Below are 19,501 nucleotides of genomic sequence, written 5' to 3' on the forward strand. Positions count from 1 at the left end.
GCATCAATAAAACAAAAAATAAAAAACTGTGTAGAAGTGAATCGTGTAAAAAACGATGGTTTAAAAAGTAATAATATGGGTGAAGAAATAGTATAATTTAATAACACATGTTAAAAAAATCTCATGTTAAAGTTAGTAACGCGTGTTAACAAAAATCGTAAGAAAATTAATAAAATTTATTAAAAATATCGTATATAGGTATAAAAACATAGTATAGAAACCTGTAAAAAATAGTAACATTTTTAATAATTACTTAAAAGATGAATAAAAAATTAATAATACGTGGTACACAAACTTAAACAGTAATACATGAACCGTATAAAAGTTAATAACACATGTAAAAAGTGATAACTAGAGTTATAAAAACCATGTAATAGTTGATAACACATGTTAAGCAAATAATAAATCGTATAAAATAACTACCGTTTACAAAATAATATAATAACATTTGTTTAAAAAAAAACCGTGTAAAAAATTAATACAATGTGTTAAAAAAATTGTTGTAAATTATTAACACCTGTTAGAAAGAAAAATTCGTATGAAAATGGAAAAACACGTAGTTAAAAAGAAATCTAATAATAGTTAATAAAAAGTATATAAATAGGTGATATAATCAAAGAAAATAGTGTAAAAAAATTTGCAAGCGTATTTAAAAGAATACTATTTTCTATGTTACTAATTATGTCTTTCCAAGTATCGATTGCTTCGAGTTTGCTTCTGAGACTTTCTTGACTGGGAAGAACGACATATGGTTTTACCCAACTCCAAGGTAACAATGACAGCTTACGCGGAGAAAATGTGCGGCGTTTGATATTTTTGGAATTGTTGACCGACATATCATCGCAATGTCGATGCGTCTTCATCTCATCTTTATCTTCTTCGTAATGCGAATGGTGGGAAGATGGTAATAATATGGCAAATAATGATATACGTACCCATAATTATGAAAGTGCTAACCCCTTAACTTGTGCGCTCGAGTTAATTCGAGAGCGCTAAACAAGCCAAACTGTGCACACTCGAGATAATTCAAACGGCGTTGTATTACTTAAAAAAAATTGATTTTTTTTGGCCGGATTTTTTCAAAAAAATCTGTGCGTTAAGGGGTTAGTATAAATCATAGATCTCTTGTTTCGAGATATTTAAAAGATTTTATTTGAACACTAAATGAATTCCATATAATGTTGAAATAACAAGCACTATTTAACGGTTCATTTTTGACAATGTTGTAAAAATTGCATTGAATTAATTTAGTTTAAAATAATGTGATGTAAAATAATTGCAAAAATTACTTTTTTTTTTTAATTTTGACTTACAATTAAACAACTTTTATAATGATGGGTACATATATAGTGGTACATATTTAGAAAAAAACGAAAAAACATCATCTTACTCACACATGTGCTCTCCGAGAGGCCAAACTTGTGGTCCAGAATTCACTTCCACTAATACGGTCGGGGTGCATATTAAAAGGACGAACAAATCTGCCACGCTCAAATTTACGAGAAAAATATTGGTGCTGTTTCTCATATCTTTCCCTCGAAGAACGACCAATGGAACCTATTTATTTTATACTATTATAGTATATTATATATAGACTAAACCTAAAGTCTTTAAATTAACCTAAAATTCGTCATTTGTCGCTAATCCTTTTATTTTTTCAATTTTTTTGTTCTTACATAAGCTTTATTTTCTTTACGAATTGTAAAATCACTAAAGTCTATTTGTAAAATTAATAAATTTAAGAAAGTCTTGAAGAAAATATTTTGTCTAGATATTAAATTTATTGAATCCAAATCGGAATTTTTTTTTCATCAAGGAATTCAACAGTTATCTGGAAGATGGTATACAGTAATCAAAAATTATGGAGACTATTTCGAAGAATATGAGATGCATGATTGGTTTATAAGTAAATACTAAATTTGTTTAAAAGGCACCGAATTAATACCTACACATAATAATTGAAAATAATTTTCAAACATAATTATGGATGATATTTTAATTCTAACTTTTTATCTCCAATTTATTGTGTTATAATTTTCTAAATGTTATTTTTGTTTATATAAAATCAGTTATAAATTTTGGACAAACCTAAATACTTTTGGCTTTTTAAGTAGAAATAAAACTAATCAATTTTTGAAGGTTAAAATAATTACCATAAGATTTCCAATTATTCCAAGTGCCATAACAATTATGCAAATAACCATAGAAGTTGTTCTAATGTACATAGGTAACATGTAAAGCGTAGAAGTTGCATTCTTAGGTTCGATAACTGAAACTTAAACGAAAATTCCAAAATTGATATTAATTTTACGCATAAACATTGATTTTTATATAATTATTTTGCATTAAATTTTGCATAAAAGAAAAATAATTAAATTACCTGAAAATCCATCGACAGCGCTATTTCTTATTACGGTTGTATAAAATGACGAATTTAATTCAAGAGCAACGCTCGACATCGTAGATAACATCTTCTCGTGTGAAAAACTCGCTAACCTTTTTCCTTTCTTACTGTTCCTTTTTCTTTATAGATTTTTTTCTTTTATCTTCGGCGAAGAATTTCTTACGCCCCATGAGACAATACGTACGCGTCTTGCATATTCACTTGACGATATTTATTCCTTGGTTGAAAAAATATTGTCATTGCATTTATTTATTATAATATACGTAATTTAAATACTTTACATCTTATTTCTCGATTTATTTTTTAAGTGCGTTAAAATATTCATCAGTCCCAAAAAAAGGAAAAAAAATATTGGAGACAAAAATTTATTCAAGTTACGTAGATTTTTAATTCACACGTTTGAATAATAAAAGTAGTAATAGAAATTCCGGAAAAGATCAACGAATTGATATGTTCAACAAAAATTCTTATTTATTTTCTGTATTTTCACAAAACAATTATAATAAAAATTATGAAAAATCGAAATAAATTTTATCGTTGATTTCGGTACTGTAACTAATTTATCAACCTTTTCTTATTAATTTTTAATATTAATAAGTTTACAGTATACTATTACTATAATATTTAAAAATAAAAAATATTAAATCTTTGAATGCTAGTAATATGATAAAATAAATTTTCTAAACTTGTAAAATAAAGTCCACATAACTTAGAAAATTATTTATTATTAATTATTAGTATAATAAAAAACTAACTTATAAAAAACACCACATAAGTCGAGAAACGATAGTATAAGTTAATAGGAAAATTTTGAAAATATCCAATTAAATAGTAATAAAATAAATACCTAATAAATCGAACTATTTCGAATAACTTTAATTCGACTTATTAAATCGTTGAAGTAACAAATTTAAATGTCGATCAATTTTCTTTTTACGTTCCCATTGTATCACTTTTGAAAACACTTCCAGATTTTTATAGTTCACAAAATACACGTGGTTTGATTTAAAAAAAAATTAACACTTACAAAATTCATTACACACTCGCTACGTATTTAGTTCGTGTGAGATTTAGACACAAAAATATACATAAGTTGAAAAATTTAGGAAGATTAGGAGGGAAGTTGATATAATTCCATAGATAATATAAAATGAAGGTGTTAATAGTGATCTCATACAGCATACAGCATCGTCTCAATCTTGAAGTAACCACCACTTGTATCAAGACAGGGGTGTTAAGTGACATTATAAACTGCTTCCCGTAACTCAATATCTGTCGACTATCTTTCAAGATATTTCTCTCTTTATCTCTCTCTCTCCCTCTCTCTGAATTTCTTTTGCTCAGGTAAAATCGATAAAACCAATGCTAATGATTATCATCATCATCGTTTGAGTATATACTATTCCTGAAATATATTATTTCTAATAGTTTCTTGTAAGCCCTCGAAACACCCTCGTTTACCTTGGCACGTCACATTAACATCAATTAACTTCCATAGATCCCGATTCGATTTGAATCTATGCCAATCGATGATCATCTTCATTAACGATTTAACTTTAATGAAATTAATTATAATAAAAAACAAATATTTTTAAGACCTTAATTAAATGTTTCTCGTGATACAAAAATAGTATCAAATATATAAGATACATGTTTTATTTGAGAAAATATATCGAAAATTCTATGTAGTGGAATTATTAAATGAAAATACTATCAGAGCGTGGAAAAAAAAAGAAAAAAAGAATAACATTTTCGTGTCGATCATCACGGACGATTAAGTTCATCCTACCGTCGTTTTTCATCGTAAAAATCGATGCTTGTATTTTAGATATCTCGGTATCATTCACGCCCAGAAGGGTTTACGATCTTTCTTATAGTCATTTTTTCACTTTTGCTCTAGGATTGGTATCTTTCATATATTTTCTTTTTTTTTCAGAGTATAACACTTTTTATTTATTGTTTGATTATTATTTCTTTTTAATTAATTAATTAATTAATTGTTGCATTAAATTGTCATTAACCTTACAATTACCCGGTAGTAAGAATATTTGATAAACAAAACTATTAAGTAATAGTTAAATTGATGCAATTTGACTCGTGATGAAATCTTAAGTATTGTAAACAGTGTACTGTGTCAGAAACACGAAGCGTGGCCCACAGATTGTACCGCTAAACTGAATAGGAATTACTCGGCCCGCCACAAACTCTCAAACAGAACCGTTCCCCTTTCCTTCGAGCATGCGCTTTTTGTACTACGCGTATTTACGGTCGAGGTTTGTATGCATGCATTCATGTATGTATGGATGTATGTATGTGTGTATGTAAGAGTGTTTCTTTTCGAGTACATATATCCTTGGCAAACGAGAAAAAGACACCAGAGGAAGAGTTACAGCTGAATGTACTTTCGGTTAATTTGTTTATTTGCATTACGTACGAAAGCTTTGTTATTCCTATCAACGGTGAATATCTATCAAGATAATCATATTATGCAATGAAAACTAACTATATGGTGATGTGATTATGATCCTGGTATTTTTTTTCTCTTCACGGTGAAAGATTAATTAGTATTATGTAGATTTATTTTTGATTTTTAAATAATTTTTATTTTAAGACATAAAAAGAAAATTAATATATAAGATTGTATTTAATTGAAGAAATTATTATTAAACATACGTGTATAAATGTAATAAAAACATAATTGATATATGAGAGTCGTTAAAAAATCAATGTGGTTAAGTTAATTTTTTCATATTTTTTTTTATTTTGGTAAATCTTAATTGTATAAATAATATTGTTTTTTTTAAGCTATTAAAGGATTTACTCGTTGCTTTGTATTTCCTATCTTTTTCTATTCCCAAGAGATGAAGATTATAAAGTTTTTAAGATGCTGCCATAGTCCCAATAAATACTTACGTTTTTATTTCCACTTTCTGTAAATAACTCTTTTAGTTGCAGAAATTACCTTTTGAAAAAAGAAAAGCTTTATATATAATTTATTAATTAAATCAAGAAACTACACATTTTCATTAAAAAACATTAATTTCTTCAATTTTAGTTTGCTGGACTTAAAGGGGATATTCAAGTCTAGAATTTTGAAAAATTCGATATTTTTTCTTTTTTTCACTTTTTGAAAGTATAGATATTTAAAAATATGTCTCTATAAGAAAAATTTAAAATTTTGACAATTTAGAAAACTGTAGCTATTTTAATTCGATAGGATTAGGTATTTTTCAATTTTACTTAAAATTTTAAATGCGTTTTCTTGAAATTACTTTTCTCAAACTAGTCGACATGATATCTCGAGTTCTATTAATCCAATCGACTTCAAATTTAGCATATATCAATATTTTAAGATTTTTAAAATTTTTTTATCATTGTAGTTTCTATCATAATGACAACTTTTCTAAACAAGAATATATTTTTTGTTTCAGATGATCATAAATCTTAAAGTTATGTTAAACTATTACATCACTTTTTTTCCATGGTCATGTTTCAATCGCTATAAGTCCTTGAATTTTCATTTTTTATGTATGTTTATAATTTTTTGTATATATTTGTAAAATATCAATAAATAGATGGTAAAAAAATTGATAGTAAAAATATTATTAGTTTTTTTTAGCAATTTTCATATAATGTAACTTCCTGGTTGTTAATAGTTTTCACAAATAGATAATAATATTTTTATAATAATTATATTAATGACAGTAGTTATATTAATTATATTATGTTTATATTAAATGTATTTATATTAATTTATCATTAATCGTTTTATTTACCGTTTTATGTTCAATTAATCGGAAGTTTTATAATAATGCAGATATATGATAAGATATGTTAAACGATTGTAAAAAAAACGGATTTTTAAAAACCCGTTAAATGGAGAGTAATAAAAATCAATAAAAATATAATTATAAAAATATACTCTTTTATATATAATTCAAGCATTTATTATACGATGAATCATTATATTTATTTATGCTATTTTTTAAATACGCTTTTAATACTTGTAATATTTAATTACTAGTTCCCGTTAAATCATAAAAGTCAAGCAACGTTGGCACGGTTACTGAAAATGATGGGTAACCTGTCCATGAAAACAAAAATCTTGTGCTGTTGATTTCAGAGAAACGGAAAAAGAAATGACCTCTTTGGTAGTATTGGATATCTATAAGAAAGTGTTCTTAGAGAAGTGACTCAAACCCGTAAAAGGGAGAGTAAAAAACACAACATTAACCTGAATTATAACTTATTATTAATATTATTTAATTAATTTTAATATATAATAATAATTTAGAGAATTACATTTTATAATATTTAAAAACTGTACACATATAAATATAATAAAAATTTAATAATAGCTATATCTTGATTAAATATATAGTATTTATTGTTCAACCTATCATTATATTAATTTATGTAATTAATTACTCGATTGATGTGCACTATAAAATTTGTATTCGCGTTCAATTTTAATTTTAATAATAATTGTAGCATATGTGAAAAAATTAATACATGAAAAAATACATAATTCAAGTATAATGCTGATGCTTTTCAATATACTACTATACGAAAAGTTTATTATTCGTTTCACTGATTATAATCACGTTATGCAATCAAAACTAATAAAAAAATAATCACTTATCTTAAAATTGATTACTTCTTCAAATAATTAATTCTAGCAAACTTTTCTTTTACACATTTCATTGACAATGCTTTTTACAACAATAATCATCAATTAACATAATTAGTGCTGCGTAAATTGCATACTGACATATATAATTCCAATTTTAATAATAATTCTTAATAATTGTCTTTATTATTCTCCCCTTAACGAGTTTGATGGGTTCCATACTCTTTACATAACTTTTCACACCTCCCAACTCTCCTTTAATTATTGAATGTTATATAAAATTATAGAAATTAATAAATAAAAAGAAATGCCTATAATTTGCACTATATTACGATACAATTTTTTATTTATTTCACTAAAAATAATAACGTTATGCAATCAAACCTAATAAAAAAATAATTCTAGTTTTTTTTAAATTGATTTCAATAATTCTTCTTCAAATAATTCACTCTAACAAACTTTTCTTTTTCACATTTCATTGACAATGCTTTTTGCAGCAATAATCATCAATTAACATAATCAGTGCCGTGTAAATTGCATACTGACCTAACTCCGAACTATACATACTTCTCAGATCATTCGATATTTTCGTTATTCGTACGTTGGTTGTATACGCCCCACGCGGCACGTAACGAAAAGTTTTAGTAAAAATTCGATTGGATAGAAATCGTGTTAAACAATGTATTCAATCCAACAATATCTTTATAAAGTTATTTTTCTTGTGTTACGAGAAAAAGCACTTCCGCTAGTCAATATAAACGTTCTCAATAATATTCGCGCTTCTATTCCTTAGAAAAATGAGTATTATAGACGATGACGTCACTCATGACTATAAACGTTCTTCTCTCGATAATTTTTATATATACTGTATAGAATACTGAACATTATGATTTGGTATATAGAGATTGTGTAGTCAAATATTATCTATCATTTCGTAGACACGTTTATGAATTATCAGAAAAAGTTGTCTTCATGTAAAACCATTCAACATAGGAAGATTCGTTGCTATCCTTGTATGAAAGTCTTAAAAATACTTTTTCTAAGCTTATATGTGTGAACATACCGGGTGACCCCAAAGTTATAGTTCCAATGAAATGAAGTAATAGAGGAAATAATTTTCAATAAAAAATAAAGTCTTATGTAAGTATGGTTATATATTGTAGTAATTCTTCATAAAACAATTTTTTTTACATAATTATGAATGCCTTTTTTTATCATAGAATAGAAATAAATAAGATAATATAAAGGAACTAAATGGTTTTAATTTTTTCAATAAATGTAATCTCAAAAGTATCCTGATTTGGTTTCCTATTCATTTTAATGAGAGAGATAAGCTTAATTTTTTTATATTGAAAATATATTTTATTGATTTTTACGTGTTTAAACAACACTAAATTATAAAACATTATACGGTTTAAAATTAATTAGGAATTTACTTAGGAAGCTTATTATGTTGAAATTAAATTACAATAAATTTAATTAATTATATTAATAAAGTAATGTCATTAATATTGATCGTTTAAAGTCCCGTAAATATTGTAGTTTCTAAAAATTACAAAACTTGTTAATTTTCATAAAAAATTGTAAATAATAATGTGTAATAAAAAGAAGATTCTAAATAACAATACATTCTGCAATTATGTGTATGTATATGTGTGCGTGTGTGTTCATTCAAATACATTTACATATGTCATAAAAATTTGTTTAAAATTCAATTTATTTTTTGATCTGTGATATTAATAATTTTGGAAAATTATAAAAAGAAGAAATCACATGCTTAAAAATTAGCTATAAATTTTAATCACAAGAATTATTCCTATAAATTGAAATAAAATTTTGTTGTTATATAGAAAACATTCAAAATAATGTTCAATTTAACATTCAAAATTCTTCCTAGTTTTCTAATAATAAAACATAAACTACCGACATCAACAAAAATTCTACTTCATTCTTATTGGAATCTATTGATTATATTTTGATTTTTTCAAATCACGTTTTCCAGTTTTATCTAACCAATTAACAAAAATGATGTGTAAACTTAGAAAAAACGAAATAGGAAATCGGTTTGTTTACTTGGAAACGACACTTTCTTCTCATTCCTCCACACTTTACTTCCTTTTAATTGATACATAACATCTGAGACACCCTGTATATAATACATATGTGTGTACATAGATGATTTATTGAAAAGTTTGACAGACGAATGGATATATATAAGCGTGTTTGTTTTCGATCTGAAGAAAATCGGAAACAAAAAAAAAGAATTAAAAAAAAAAAATCGTCCTAACTTCGAGTTAAAAATCGTTATTGCGTGTTATTGTTGGTAGATAGCCAGACGCGCATCTCTTTTTTAAATCTTTTTCTTTGAAGCGGGGAAACAGATAAACGGGCATTTACACGGTGACAGAATAATGATAGATTTTTGCCTTTTCGTTGAAAACCTATCATCTAACGCTGTTATGTTGTATCCATTTCCTCTTTTTTTAAACGCGTGGTACATTTCTGAGAAAGATAGAAAAAGAAAGAGATACAATGAGAAAGAGAAAGAAAGAAAAAGAGAGAGAGAGAGAGAGAGAGAGAAAGAAAGAAAAAAGATATTAATAAATCAGTGTAAAATTTGTAATCCTTTAATATATGCGTATTTTACGTATCATAAATTTCTTCTTGAGATTCAAGAGATTCCTTAAATCAAACTTACCTACGTGTATATAATAATGACGCAACATTGTCAGCATATAAGTCTGCCTTGCACGGTAAAAACATATACTGCACCATAAACGGTTATACTCATCACGTCTACAGTACGTTAGTGGTACGCGTTTGTTTGTATACAGGGTGAGTCTGCTAAAATGACGATTTCAAATAATTCGTAAATTATTCGTTATACAAAAAAATGTTCTAAACAAAAATTTCATGATGTCTTGGAGAACACGTAATACTCTTATTTATTTTTTATTATCTTACTCTTTAAACAAGTTTTATTTCGAGTGGTGTTCGAGGTGGTGTCCATTACAGTCAATGCACTTACAATACAAATGTCCATACCACGTAAAATTTTCCGTGTACCGATATGCGAATTATGGGTAATAGCTATTAAAGTAGAGGTACGATATCCTTCGTTACTTACAATTTTACGGTACCTTTTACGTTTCTGTACATTTAAATTGCCATGTTTTTGAATTTTTGGCTAACAATAAACCTTTATAAGGTAGAAAGAAATGGCTGATTTCGATCAGAATATTTAGCTTGGTATAAAATCTTAGCTCTTAATGTATTTTCTTCAAAAGCACCATAAACAATTATCGTATCGTATTTTTCATTGTTACTGAACATTGTAATAAGAATGTACTACCTTCCTCAAAACGACTTTAACGTTTACTAAGATATTAAATAAGCATTTTATTTTGATGATTTTTAGCATTTTACTGAAAACATGTTTACAAATATGGCCTATAGATGTAAACAAAGTGATTTTAAAAATTACGTTGATTAAAAAAAAAAAGTATTTCCTAATAGAAAATTAATAATTTGAAGATATCTCATTGTCACTAATTATTCATTTAAAATTTTATATTGTATAATACTTTTTCACGCAAAATTTGTTGACATATCCAAATTCGACAAAAAATATTAAATATTCAATTTAAAAAATAATAGAAAATGAGACCCTAATATCTTGAAAAAAAAGTAAGACAATAAAAAACCATGGTGTCCTCCTAGACACCATGAAACTTTTGTTTGAAACGTTTCATCATATAACGAATAACTTACGAGTTATTTGAGGTTATCATATTGGTAGACTCACCCTGTATATGTGACCGTTAAAACGTGAAATCCGTTAATTCATAAAATGAATAGTTAAACTATGAAATAACTTCACTACCTGTTAAAGTATGAAAAAGGTAGAGTTACATACTTTAACTAGGTAATATAAGAATTCACGAGAAGTAATGAAGTTGAAATTTAATCCATAGATTATATACGATAGAACAACACGATTAAAAATATATTGGTTTTCAAAGTAATTTTCAAAGAGATAAAAACATTGTTGTAGAAAAAAAGTAATCTTTAAGAACAAATCAAATTACTAGTTTAACTATAATAAGATTCTTTTTATATGCTTTCCTTAAAACGCCTAGTTTTTTTGTGTAAGCCTTAGGTTTTTCATGAATTCATAGAATTATACACTTTAATGGTAACATATACATTATATTCCATTATATGTATATCATACATGGAATAATATAAAATTATTGTAAAGTGAAGGTTTGGTAAGATCATAAAATAGGCTTTGAGTCCCAAAACTGCCCCCTTATATTACACAAACCTTATCTTAAATAAGAAAACTATCAAGCATTACAGGATTTAATAAAAATAATAAATTCGATATGTCTTGTAATATATAACACTAGTAGGTAATGTTATGTACGAATTTTACACCAACAAGATTTAACTAATCGTACGATATGTTATGCAAGAGTTAGTTGTGCAATGAGTATTAAGTATAGTCATCTAACAATCGATATACTACGATAAGAAGCTTTGAGATCATTAAATGTGGTTCTCATTTATTTCTTACAAATATACAAAAATTTACTAATGAACGAATATAATTCATAATTATATTTAAAATTTTCATTTAATCTAATATAATAACTTTTTGTTACAAAAATAGAAAAAGAACATTAAAATTTGTATTCCAAACTTATCATAAAAACAATTGTGATTTCAAATAAAAATGTGATTGAAACAAAATGAAAAAAATTTCTTTTTTTATATAATCGAATATTTATAATAGAAAATCAAATTGAATTAAATATTATTTGACGAAAATAATGAGAAAGTTTGCTTTGAGAGCGCCTGCTTTGAAGATACATAGTTAAAACCCTACAAATTCACATAATACATGTCGCGGCTTCCTTATAAAGCCAGCATTTTTCAATACCAAGGTCTGCACTCGGAAGATAGATCACAGTCTTTCCGTATAGTGCGTTTCGATCAACTACTTTTTAAAGTATTGTTAACCAACGCGTAGGATTTGATCGAACGTACATTATTTTCTTGATTAAATTAAACATCCTACGTCGTTTGATATTGTACAAAAAATATTAAACGTAGAATATGGTAAAAGAAGTGGAAGTGAAGATTTAGTGTTGTAATTCGAATAATAAGAAGACAAAAAAATAAAAAAATTTTTTCTTTTTTTGTCTTCGTTAAAAGCATTAATTACTGAAAACAAAGTAATTGATCGAAAAAAGATAGAATGGAAAAATATCATCAATGGGGTGTCATTTTCGCGATCATAGCAGCATGTACTTGCGGAGTGCGTACAGAATGTGATTCTCGAGGACACATATCTTTATTGACTAGCATTCACGATGACGCACCTTGCAAAAAAATATCGACGAAAGGTGTTTTGCTTTACGAGGCTGCTAAATTATTGACGGAGATTCATAACAATAAATCTAATACCATGGATATTGGTAATTATTATGTTACATTTGTCAACATTTTATAGTATTGGTACGAAATGATAAAAACAGTTATTTATCTAATCAGTATTTTTCAAGATTTTTAATCAGTGTTCTAAATAAATAGTTATTATTTTTTAAACATTTTTATTTAATATTAAATATATAGTTAATATTTTTAATAAAATATTAGTATGTAATAACAGTAGTCAATATAACGTCGATTAATACAAGAATTGTCAGTATTTTAAATAAATAATCCGTATTTCTAATAAAACATCAATGTTATGTCAATTAACAGAAAAATTATCGTTATTTAAATAAAAATATTTCTAAGTATAATAATTTTCGAATTATTTAAATTTTATAGTTAGTATTTATAATAATAAATAATCAATATTTAACAACATAAATTATCACAATTAATAACTCAACTCCAATCCAATTCTTGACACGACCTTGACATTTAATATTGAATACTGAACGAAATATTTTAATGTTCTGATCATTTATTTTATTTATTTAAAAAAAAAATTAATTATTCAACATATTAACTAAATAAATAGAAGTATAATAATAAGATATAATCTATATTACAGATATAGCGGTTTTCGATACATGCGGTAGCATCACAGGTGCTTTGAAAGCTTCCATGAAAGCTTTAGTTTCAGCGGATATTAATTGTTTGCAAGCTCCTCATTATTTAGGTAAATATTTCTATCATTTAAAAAAGATTCAATGCAAAATAATAACATTTTGTATGATACCTATATAATCAATTTTGATTTTCTTTCTCTCCTTTTTAACGTATAGGTATAATTGGTCCCGATACACCAACAAATGCTGAAGCTGTTCACAAAGTAACATCTGTGTTAAAGATACCACATATTGTGAGAAAAGCATCTAACGCGCCATATCTTCATCAACTCATTCACGAATCCGATTCCTATTTGGTAGAGGTAACTGGCATATTTTTTAATAATAATATTGCAAGATGATACACAAAATGGATGCCAAATGTTTTGACTTCCTTCAACCATATTCAAAGAAAATAAAAAAATATTATCTCAAGTCGTACATAAAATGAACTAATGCTAATGATAGTTATATAAAATAAAAACTAATAAGTGCATATAAATCTGAATGTTTTAAAAACATTTATGATATTATATTGGGTTATGAACTGCTCGCGCGGATTATGAGTTTGACAGCTTTATACAGCGTTTACTTAATAACTGGACATGATTATAATTTTGTTTTTTCTGAAGATAGAATAATATTGAAGATAGAAAAATTTTCCATTGTTTATCAAGACTTAATAATAAGTAATATAAGTTTTTGCAGAAAATTTGTAGATGCAATTTTGCAGCTTTAAGTTATCAGATACACTTTGAATATAAATAACATAAAACTTGAGATATTATTATTTTTAGGGAGTTTTAAAAGTCATTGAAATGCTGAAATGGAAATCATTCACATTAGTGGCTAATAGTGACGAAGATTTAGATGATGATGTGCAGAATATTGCTAGGAAATTAACTATGGCGGCTATTGCAAAGAACTTGTGCGTTATTGTTCACAATGATGACAACGATGATGACAACGAGAAAGATAAAGGTAAAGCATATTTTTCTCGTCAAAATAAATAATTGTCTACGAAGATGTATCAATAATTATTTTCTATATACTGATATGCTTTATCTTGATTATATTATCAAATAATGGTGCATAAGTATTTGTTATATTTCTCCTATTACAATTATATATTACGTTTGAATACATTAATTCTATCATATTTTGTTTATCGTTATATTAATTTTCATTATTAAACAAATGACGCACATATGTGTGTTCAATATGAACAACTAGCATAACTTGATTTTTATTTTATCTATATTTTAAAGTTAAAAATCAATATATAATTAAAAAAAAATAATAGGAATAATCTATAATATAAAATTTCTGATGTATGGTACTTGAAAAAAATTAGGCTTCATAGAGTACTCGTTGTCAGTATTAAATTATTTAATTTGCAAAGGATTAATAATAACCGCCCTGTTTTACGATTGCACCAAAAAAAGAAAATAAAATAACAGCGAACAGTTATTCGTTATCTGAAAAGATTATTAGCAGATAAAATTTACAGAAGACTTTCAGGACAGTACTTGAAAGTCTTCACTGGATGAATATTGTTTAATGTCACGATAAGTAAAATGTAAGCAACTTTAATATGTTTAAATCTGTACAGTCGTAATAGGAAAAAACCTACAAATTCATGAATACTTGACAGTACAGTTAGCAGAAAAGAAAATATTATTACATTATGAATAATTATTGGTTAACTCTGACAATTAATTATTTTAGACAAATTTTACGTCACGTTAATTTTTATTTTTGTAGATTATACGTCACATGTTGTACATATTGGACAACCTGACGAAGGATTCTTTAATAAACTAGTAAACGCAACTATTCTTATTGTTAGCGAAGGCAATCTCGAGGAACATGTTAATTCTGTGGATACATCTAATACTATATTGCTTTTGGAAGATTCAAGGTAATGATTTTTACATTTTTAATATTAAGATATATACAGTATCTTAAAAGTCGCTTTACTATAAAAAAAATAAAAACAAAACAAAAGATCAATATTGGTTTATTAAATATAATTACAATATTTTGTTTTTCATTTCGAAACATTAACCTTCAGTTATAATGTTGTTAAAAAATGAATAGATCCATAATTACGTGATTCCAAATATTTGTTAAAACCAATTACAATTTAGCAGTTCAGTAAAGTAAACTTTGAAACATCCTGTAAATTGAAAAGTAAAGGAATAGATGGTATTATGATCTCCTGTTAATAATTTGGCTCATTCATAATATAAAAAAGATATTTAACGTTTCATTGTGTTATTTGTTTCAAGTACTAGTTATATTTATAGCAAAACATATTTACGGTAATATTTGTCTTTAATATTAAGCATAGATAACATAACCTAAAAAAGTTTGTTGAATTCCTAAAAAAGAAAGATTTTTTATAAAGTAAGAAAATTAAAATGGTATGTGTTTAAATATATTTGATAAAACATACGTAGATTTGATATTTATAAGTAAAGTCATTTAATTTTTGACATTTGTCAATATAATGTTGAAGCAATTGATATATTGGCTTTCAGTAAAAAAAGATACTATAGCCCTATAAGAAGTTGAAAAAAATAAGCTAGTCAAGTATTTGTTGCTAATGGAAATCAAGTTTTATGATTTTACTTCCTGTGATTTAAAAAAAATGATATATTTAATTACCATTAAAATTAATATAACACAACGATGCAATAGGTATATTTTATGCACATCGTAAAAAGAAGAAGAATATATGTATGCCTTTTGTTTATAAAAAATATAAACTATATCCCACTTACTTAAATGTTTCCAAAGAATTATTTTTTATTTTTTTTTATTTCTTTTTAAATTTCTCAAATAATTTATTTTTAGAAAAATAAATTATAAATTTAATTGAATTAATTATCTTTTACTTTCACCTTTTATCATAGATAATCTTATTAGTTTATGTATGTATTAAGAAAACATTTAATAAAAAAGAATATATTAAATTCAATAGCCATATTAGCAACTGTGCTTTTAATAAATAAATAGTATATAACAAACGTTATGATTATATTACGTAAAGAGAAGAATTACCTGGACTCGAAGCAAGGGTCGATAAATCAAAGTGGTGGTCTCACGGTGAAGGAACCGGAAAATATGACGCCGAAGAGTTAAGAGAAGTAAGATGGCTCGAAGATGCGATTGAAATTTATACTAAAGCAATCGATTTAGTATGGTAAATATAAAAAATAGTTATTCTCATTTTTACTATTTTATCTTAAATTATTATTCATAATGTTATTATTATTTTTAGTAAAAAGAAAAAATGCAAGAATCCAATGAACTCCGTAGATTGGAACAACATTCTATCGAATGTAATTATATCGCATAATGCAGAATCACAAGAGGCACCTCAATCTCTTGATCTTTTGATAAAAAAGAAAGATTCTAAATTAGATAATCTAGGTAACGTGATTGTAAAAAAAAATGAAGTAAAGATACAATGGGAAGAAGATAACGATGACGACGATAAAAATGATAATAATAATAATGACGATGACGAAGACGATGACGGTATTCCTGATGTTTTTGAAAAAATCATATCAGAGGAAAAAGGGACTCCAGTTGGATGTGCAACGAAAGAAATGAAAATGCTTCATGAAAACGAACATGATTCTACGCATGTTCTCGTTACTGAAATGGATGACAACGAATGGTGGACTATGGTGAATAAACGTAGAAAAAATCCTATTTTCTTATCTTATTCGTAAATAGTTTTATTTGTGGGTCTAGACAGGAAAGTGATATTTTGCTTTACGAGACGTAAATATTTTTGGCCAAGGCGCCAGACGAAAGTTAAGAAGTATGGCGAATACAGTGGTAGTTACTTACCGCTCGAAATGCACATAGTATTTTTTTGTACGATCTATTACAAATACCGTTAAAATCACAAATTATTGCTCATATTTTATAATTTTAACTGGTACCATTGTTGGCATGAATACAAAATAATTTAACAAATTTCATTATAACCTATTTTGCTACTTTGTAATTTATGATAATGTCCTAGTTATATTGTAGGTTTTTGTTGGAAAAATTAAGAGGTTAAAGTAGGTTAGATGAAAAAGATAAAATGTTATGCACTTAATCAGAGATTGAATTATCAGTAAGATTTGCTTTACTAAACTCATTACTGACAAAGATTCAAAAAACGATAGATGAATATATACATATCGATAATTTAGTAACTGATAAAACAATCAAAAGAAATTTCAATTATTATGGATAAAGTACTTCTTACATATTTTGCTAAACAATCAAAAGTATTTGAGATACTCTACTTTATGGTCAGAGTATTCAATGATAAAATTAGTTTAAAAATAATTCTTATTACTTTCTATTCCAAAATGCCAATGACGTCATGCGAAAAGTATTTACTTTTCCGTAAATTATTTTCTTTTGCAATCAAAAATTCTATTACAGAAAAGGATCCTTTGCGGACACAGTCCAAAAATTAAAAAAAAATTACACTGTATATCTTTTTCAGGAAATAATTATTTATGCATCTGAATCGAAAATTGATATTTTGTTATCAAGACGCAAATATTTTAATTAATTTAAAATTTAAGAGTAAAAGTTTCTCATGCAGCAATAATTATATCACTTTCCAGTAGAAATACGCAAACTATTGTTTGTCCGTATGGAAAATATTTACTTTTTCATACGTTGTTCATAACAAATGCAAACATTCCAAAAAAAGGACTTACTTTTCGACGCAATCGAAAAAAGAAAAACCGGTCAACTTCCGAATATTTTTGCAGATTTTTTGTGTATTTAAACCGAAAATTGATGTTTTCCCGTACGATACGCAAATATTTAATCGATTTTAAATTAAAATAAAAAGAAAGTATAATTTCTCGTACATTAATAATAATTTCACTTATCGGTCGAGATATATACGCTTCATTCTTTTTTTCTATATGAAAAATATTTACTTCTCTTACTTACAATTAGTCCATAGTTGGCGCAGCGCAGAAATTATTTAATTAAACAAAAGCAAAGAAAAGAAAATTTATTTTTAGTTTTCAATTAATTGAATTTGTTCAATAGGTCGGTACTGTCAGTGGCGTAGGAGTTGCAATGTTCGTCGTTGGTATTCTTGCTGTTTACATTGTTTATACCAATATCCGAGGTCCCGTACAGAAAAATAACAAATCTCGTATCGACAGAGACACGAGCTTGAGAAGAGTCGGTAGTGACAGAGAATTACCAACAACTGGTCGTAATGCAAGACAAACTCGTGGTCCTCAAAGGAGAGACAGTAACAGAAGCATCAGAAGTAATATTTCCGACAAAAGTGTTTAAAAACATAATACTTACAGAACATGTAAGGCTTCTCTGTAAAAAAGAAAAAAAAATTGTTATTATAAACTCGATTAAGACGAGTGAAATTAAATCCTTGTAGAAATAAAATTAAAAAGAAATTTTCTTAGTAGTCGATGGCAGATAAAAAAAACAGAAAAAAAAACGAAATTATATCTCGAGTAATTTATTGCAATAATATCTCTTGTGCGTCATCAACTGAATACATTAAATGATTGATTTATTCAATCAACTTACTTTGCCATCTTATTTAAACGTCATCTAAAATATATTTTTCCATCCATTGATATTGACTTTGCAATGTTGATAAATATGTTTACAGGTTATATACAGTTTTACGTTTGTACATTAGGATTTCTGTTAACTATTTTAAATACATCAATTTCTTATTCATCTTTAATTATCTGTAACCCTAAATTAGCAATACGAGAATATATCATTATTTTTTTATTTTTTTTTTATTTTTTTTTAATTTATTTTATTTTATTATATTATTATGGAACTACTGTTACTTAGGCTACGTAAAGTAATTAAATTTTTGTTATCTTATTTATGTAAATTTTATTGTCAATGATGAAAATGATTTAAAAACAAGTATTTTATATAAATTATTCGAAATACTCGAAACTTTTTATTAATTACAATTTTTATATACAAATTTGTGCTGTACAGACCAAAGATAGCTAACTCTTCTTACAATATTATGCATTAATTTTTTGATCATATAAGCTTAGACGCGCCTTACAACTCAAGCACCTTTTCTACCTTCTTACGTTCGTATTTGGAGTTGGAAAACAGGGATAAGGGTAAGATCTGCTTCGCTTAGGAAGGTAAAGAGATAACTCAATTACGCAACTAAAATAATTAATATACGTCAGTTAAAAAGACGTACGTTTATTGGAGCACCGATCTACAATAATGGGAGATGATTTCTTGGACGAGAGGGTGGTAATTGATGTGGATACCGCTGATACTATTACATCTGTAGAAATCAAGTAAGGCCCA

The 19,501-nt window shown here is 26.2% G+C and overlaps 2 protein-coding genes across 4 annotated transcripts in view; one reads left to right on the plus strand and one right to left on the minus strand.

Annotated features, from left to right (window-relative positions):
* LOC122523487 (growth hormone secretagogue receptor type 1-like) overlaps positions 1-18,150 on the minus strand; it is a 50,021-nt gene extending 31,871 nt beyond the window's left edge. Inside the window, exons 1-5 of one of the 3 annotated variants that reach the window (XM_043645462.1) lie at positions 3,866-4,003; positions 3,252-3,809; positions 2,381-2,621; positions 2,154-2,275; positions 1,395-1,557 (exon numbers count right to left, since the gene is read on the minus strand). In XM_043645462.1, the coding sequence (XP_043501397.1) occupies positions 1,395-1,557; positions 2,154-2,275; positions 2,381-2,471 (376 nt within the window). In that variant the 5' untranslated portion in view covers positions 2,472-2,621; positions 3,252-3,809; positions 3,866-4,003. Of the gene's footprint in view, positions 1-1,394; positions 1,558-2,153; positions 2,276-2,380; positions 2,622-3,251; positions 4,004-18,121 lie in introns of those variants that run through there. The other 2 variants (XM_043645382.1, XM_043645294.1) reach the window with 2 other exon arrangements.
* On the plus strand, positions 11,962-18,728 carry LOC122523415. Its single transcript, XM_043645177.1, has 8 exons — positions 11,962-12,517; positions 13,105-13,212; positions 13,319-13,464; positions 13,939-14,122; positions 14,906-15,062; positions 16,197-16,349; positions 16,428-16,839; positions 18,224-18,728. The coding sequence occupies exons 1-8, from the start codon at positions 12,298-12,300 to the stop codon at positions 18,476-18,478; spliced, it is 1,635 nt and encodes a 544-aa protein (XP_043501112.1). The 5' UTR covers positions 11,962-12,297; the 3' UTR covers positions 18,479-18,728.
* The last annotated feature ends 773 nt before the right edge of the window (positions 18,729-19,501 follow it).

Source organism: Polistes fuscatus, unplaced genomic scaffold (genome assembly GCF_010416935.1).
Source record: "Polistes fuscatus isolate 324 unplaced genomic scaffold, CU_Pfus_HIC Scaffold1, whole genome shotgun sequence".
Lineage (NCBI taxonomy): Eukaryota > Metazoa > Arthropoda > Insecta > Hymenoptera > Vespidae > Polistes > Polistes fuscatus.